The sequence below is a fragment of the Grampus griseus genome, assembly GCF_964374135.1.
Source record: "Grampus griseus genome assembly, chromosome: 21".
Classification (NCBI taxonomy): domain Eukaryota; kingdom Metazoa; phylum Chordata; class Mammalia; order Artiodactyla; family Delphinidae; genus Grampus; species Grampus griseus.
In genome coordinates, this window is record NC_139015.1 from 5,971,188 (window position 1) to 5,977,187 (window position 6,000).

A 6,000-nucleotide genomic window follows, 5' to 3' on the forward strand; every position below is an offset into this window, starting at 1 on the left:
CGAGAATTCGTCTTCCGCTTTCACCATTTGGAGGGTATGGGTGACCTCTATAAGAAAAACTTCCATGGAGGATTGGGGTGAATTTGACTAGAAAGGGTTTAAGCGGAAATGGAAAGAAAGAAATTGCAGACTGAGCAAAGGCAACACTTCCTGGAAGTTTTGCTGTGAATGTGAATAAAGAAACGGGTGAGGAAATGTACACGCAGCCAAGGTATTCCACGTGAATGAATGAAATCTGTAATCGATCAGCATGGAGAAAGATGGCCTTTCCTGGGAAGCTTTCTCACTAATGATGGTTCACTAGTCACATCTTCTGGAGGTTCTTTTTCACCCCCTCTTAGAGCTGTCTTGGCAAACAGGGAAGGTCGCAGAGAGGGATCTCTGCATTCGAGGTACTGCAGGTAGGTTTTTTTTTAACTGAAATAATTGCCCAAACTCTTGGCAAAGCAGGACGGTAGCAGCTCCACAGAGATGGACAGGGGACGGTGCACCTCAAAGCTAAGAAGGTGTGTATATACGTACATATTAAAACTCAATAATATGTGCATATATTATTATGCAGCAAGTACTAAACGCTTAGGTATTAGTTTGCCCAGAACTTGTGAATTTTTCTGCTCATGTATATATGTGTTTAACACTTCAGTAGTTCTCCAGACAAAATCAAAGACCCATTTTAGGATGAACTTGATCACTTCTCTAACATGAGGACTGTGGCAGCGTATCACCTATGTGCTTGTTAAAAATGCAGTACTCCTGGCAAACAGTCACAGATTCTGATTTAACAGTCCTGTGGTGGAGTCCAGAGATACATATCTGTGATAGCTCCCCAGGAGATGCTGATGCAGTCGGTCCATAAACCAACTGGAGCAAGGGTAAATAGTAGTGAAATGGCAGCTTTTTATTTCCCCTTACTAATAGCGCTGTTTTCAGAATTAGCAGAGAAAAACTGCTCCTTTGGGCAATACATTTTATAGACTAACAGAGGCTTTGTACCAGCAGAACACTTTTATTTATTTATTTGCGGTACGCGGGCCTCTCACTGTTGTGCCCTCTCCCGTTGCGGAGCACGGGCTCCGGACGCGCAGGCTCAGCGGCCATGGCTCACGGGCCCAGCCGCTCCGCGGCATGTGGGATCTTCCCGGACCGGGGCACGAACCCGCGTCCCCTGCATCGGCAGGCTGACTCCCAGCCACTGAGCCACCAGGGAAGCCCTGATGCCTACACCATGACATTAATGGACCAAACCAATGAAGTAGCTACAATTGAATATGAAGATTCTGGTGGCTAGATTCCATTGAATTCAGATTGAAAATGTTTTTAATTGCTTGAGGCCTAAATAGTCTTGATCTTTCATTCAGTTTTTTCATAATTATTGTCAAGCAATGAAAGCTTGTAACAATTTTTGTTACAATATAACAAAATGAAACTTGCTTAGATTTTATCAGCTCAAGTTTCTTTTTCTCTCTCTGGGATCTTGAAGACATTTATAATGTTAAACTGTAATTTTCTCCATGTTGCAGGGATTGTGACAATTGGAGAGGAAAAGAAAATTTGCACTGTCTCGGAGAATTTCCTGAGGATGTGTGAATCCACTGAGGTGAGTGTTTTTACAGCCTTTAATTTTGTCAGAATTTGAGGTTCATTTCGTTATTTGAGGAATATATAATTAAATCGACATTGAGTTTCCCCCTCTTTCTTTCAGAGGCAAGGTCACATCCAGTGATGTTGTGCAGAGGGACTAGAAAATAAATATGAGATACTCTGCATATTTCGATAAAAATCATAATTTTTTTCTAGAAACTGTCATTTTAATGAAAGTTGAAAAATCATAAAGTTATATTTTAAAGGATATAACATAGCCTTCTGTGGTTATACTGTTACTGGAAACCATCATTATTAATCATGATTTCATCTTTAAAATGAAATTATATTAAAATGGTGCAGTTGCAAAGATTTAAATAACTTGCAGGAGAAAAGATACTGTAATAATGTTTTTGATGAAGTCATTTGTCACGGGTGCACTTCTGTTAAAGGTGAACAGAGTTCTTATTTGTAAGGCAGCAGGCATCCTTATCTCTCTTCTGTTGTAACCCTGATGTTCATTCTGTTTCTCTGTGGTTTCCTTTGCAGCTGAACATGACCTTCCACTTGTTCATCGTGGCCCTTGCCGGAGCTGGGGCTGCAGTCATCGCTATGGTAAGACCTCAAGCTTGGTGTTGCACTTTGCCTGTAGAGACGATAATTTACCTCTAATGTCTGAAGTCTATACAAATCATATGTATTTTAATATAAGTAAAAAAAAAAGGTGGAGGAGAATGGGCAAATAAATAAGTGAAAAACAAGGCTTAACCTAAAGAAGGACTATCATTACAATAGAGCTAATATTTGGTAATCAGTTGAAGAATTCAGACACTCCATAATATTGGTAACACTAACCAAAATAAGTAGCATTTTAGATATGGGTCTACTATTAACATAAAAAATCATTTCTTTAGCATATAAGTATGTATCAGTGGGATAGTCAAGTAATTTAATCAATTCCTTGACTTATATTATCCTTTTTTCCTCCTTAAATCAGAACGTATAAAAGCCACACTGAGTCACTTAGGAAAAAAGGATTCATTTATTTCTCCCCACATAAACCTTGGTAGTCTCATGTCGTGTCTTCTGTATCTAACTTTCTTCAGAAATATTAAGAACGAGTCCGGAAAGTCAGGCTTTTACTGAGTTTTGAGGACCTACAATGTGCTAGACACCATCCCTTCTTCGTAACTCACCGTGAATTCCGGTTTGTTCAAGGGAATGCCAAGTGGCAACAGTGAACAATGTACTCTGCACATCAGTCAGAGCTTTTGCAGCCCAGTTCCTCAGTCCTTGTGTCCTAGAATATAAGTAGCATAGAGCTCTAGAAGGTGCCCAGTAAACTCACCCATGGTATAGCCAGTTCACTACGCAAAAATGATGAGTTAATTCTTATTCATTTTCTTATTGGTATACATCTCTTTCCTGTATCATTGTGTCAAAATTGTTTTGTTAATTTCTTTCTGCTGTCCATTGACTGCCTTAACATACTACAGTAGTCACCATTTAGAATTGACCTTGGATTCTTTATGTCCATCCCTACTTTTCTAGAACCAGCCTACCTCCTGTTTTGACTAATCAAAACTTTAACGTTCTTCAAAAATAGAACTACCATGTGACCCCGGAGCTCTACTCCTGGGTATATATCCAGAAAAAAAAAACAACACTAGTTCAAAAAGATACATACCCCAGTGTTCATAGAATTATTTACAATTGCCAAGACATGGAAGAAACCTAAGGGTCCATCAACAGATGAGTGGTTAAAGAAGATGTGATACATATATATATATAATGGAATACTACTCAGCCACGAAAAAGAAGGAAATCTTGCCATTTGCAGCAACATGGATGGACCTGAAGGGCATTATGCTAAGTGAAATAAGTCAGAGAAAGACAACCACTGAATGATATCACTTATATGTGGAATCTAAAAAGTACAACAAACTAGTGAATATAGCAAAAAAGAAACAGACTCACAGATATAGAAAACAAACCAGCAGTTACCAGTGGGGAGAGGGAAGGGAGGAGGGGAAACATAGGGGTAGGAGATTAAGAGGTACAAACTGGGCTTCCCTGGTGGCGCAGTGGTTGAGAGTCCGCCTGCCGGTGCAGGGGACACCCGTTTGTGCCCCGGTCCAGGAAGATCCCACATGCCGCGGAGTGGCTGGGCCCGTGAGTCATAGCCACTGAGCCTGCGCGTCCGGAGCCTGTGCTCTGCAACGGGAGAGGCCACAACAGTGAGAGGCCCGTATACCGCAAAAAAAAAAAAAAAAAATAGAGGTACAAACTATTATGTATAAAATAAGCTACAAGGATATATTGTATAACACAGGGAATATAGCCAAATTTATAATAACTATAAATGGAATAAAACCTTTAACAATTGTGGATCACTATACTGTACATAATATAGAATATGAAGTATACTTCCATAAAAAATTTTAGTGTTCTATTTTACTAAATTATGGATAAAAATAATGCCTACCCTTTAGGGGTTTCCCTGGTGGTGCAGTGGTTGAGAGTCCGCCTGCCGATGATGCAGGGGACACGGGTTCATGCCCCGGTCCAGGAAGATCCCACATGCCGCGGAGTGGCTGGGCCCGTGAGCCATGGCCACTGAGCCTGCGCGTCCGGAGCCTGTGCTCCGCAATGGGAGAGGCCACAACAGTGAGAGGCCCGTGTACCGAAAAAAAAAAAAAAAAAGCGTACCCTTTAAAGCTCAGAGAAAGTATATACCTGACAACTTAGTTTCTTTTTCCTATTCGTCCATCAAAATTCACCATTTCGAAAACTACTTTTTCTCTCTCATAGACTACGAGGGAGGGAAAGAAAGAAAAACAAATAAGTGATCTCATTGGTCAGTCTATTCAGGAAAAATCAGGAGCTTCCTTTTTGAACAGGGCACTATTCTAGCTATTATGAACGTATAAAAATATTCATGATTCGTATGACACAGTGCTTGCTTTCTTGCAGTTGGCAACATAAAATTCATTGTGCAAAATTCACTGTATGGAAAATTAACTTGTTAATTAAATCTACAGGTTTATTTTGGGGTTTCCATGAGCCCTCTTCCCGTTGCACTGTGGGCAATATATCATCTCATTAATTCAAGTTCACTGGACTCCACTGTATGTGAGACTGTTTCCCACAGTGGATTAGAAAACATAAATACATAAACATGAAATGTATAGTCTGGGTTTGAGTAAATGAGGACAAAAGGACAGGAAACATCACATAAAGATTAAAAATATTGAATTAAGACCCTTGGGTACTTCGGAGTTGAAAGAGAAGAAAGATACTGAAAAAAGGGAGCTGAGAAGACAGTGTCATAGTTGGAGGATTGAGGAAGGAATATATTGTATTTATATTCTTTGTGTTATAGCAGAAATCTTCATTCCATTTTGTTAATGAACATATTCTATGTAAGTATATAATTAGAATATTTCTTTCCTGATAGCAAGGTGTAATGAAGACACAGAACAGACTTCCAGTATAAATTATCTTTGTCTTTGATTAGGTCCACTACCTTATGGTTCTGTCTGCCAACTGGGCTTATGTGAAAGATGCCTGCCGGATGCAGAAGTATGAGGACATCAAGTCGAAGGAGGAACAGGAACTTCATGATATCCACTCTACTCGCTCCAAAGAGCGGCTCAACGCATACACATAAACAGCGCCTTCCCGTCCTTTCCACCATTCAAATGCATTGGTGATTATCTAAGGGCCATCCAACCATCCAACCTTTTGAAAAAGAAAATGAAAGTGCTTCTCATCAATGATATGGAGGGTGACTTATGAATCACCTGAATACAGTTCTTTGTTGTTTAGCACTTAATTTCCTAATTTGTTAAATTGGTGTAATCAGAGCTCTCCTACAAGCTCCTATCCAGCCTTTTTTTTTCTTTTTTAAATTTCTCAAACTCATTTAATAATTCTGTAAGATCAAAGAGACTAACATTGTCAAATGCAGAGATTTCTTTGATTTTTAACCACTTCCATGTGTTATACATTATACCTTTTGCATTATTTCTTATGTTTTGAAAAGAAAAATAGCTTTTTATACTTTTTAGTTTTGATTTCGGTAACTAGTTTAACTACAGGTAACCTTCAAAGGGACCATTGTACATTATGAACGATAGACAGAGATGATATCATGATGACCCGAAACATGCAAATCTTGTCTGAAGATCAGTGGCCACGTTGCTATAGGCCCTGGTTAATGTTTTCATCAATCTAAGGTGCAATTTCTAAATTTGTAAGAGTAGGTTTAAAAACAAAAGTGCTTCTTATCTTTGTTAACATTGTATTTTTTCTTGATGTACTTAAAAGGCATTACTCTCTGATGACTCATGTTTCTGTCGTGAGCATGTAGAAACAATGATGCTTATGCATGGCTACTTACCTTTTTAAGATTGTGAC

At 39.1% G+C, this 6,000-nt stretch overlaps 1 protein-coding gene across 1 annotated transcript in view; it reads left to right on the forward strand.

Moving 5' to 3' along the window:
* The window catches only part of GPM6A (glycoprotein M6A), a 247,043-nt gene extending 241,578 nt beyond the window's left edge, over nucleotides 1–5,465 (forward strand). The window contains exons 5-7 of the mRNA XM_082680420.1: nucleotides 1,521–1,597; nucleotides 2,131–2,196; nucleotides 5,099–5,465. Coding sequence (XP_082536546.1) covers nucleotides 1,521–1,597; nucleotides 2,131–2,196; nucleotides 5,099–5,251 — 296 coding nt within the window. The 3' untranslated portion in view covers nucleotides 5,252–5,465. The remainder of the gene's footprint in view (nucleotides 1–1,520; nucleotides 1,598–2,130; nucleotides 2,197–5,098) is intronic.
* The last annotated feature ends 535 nt before the right edge of the window (nucleotides 5,466–6,000 follow it).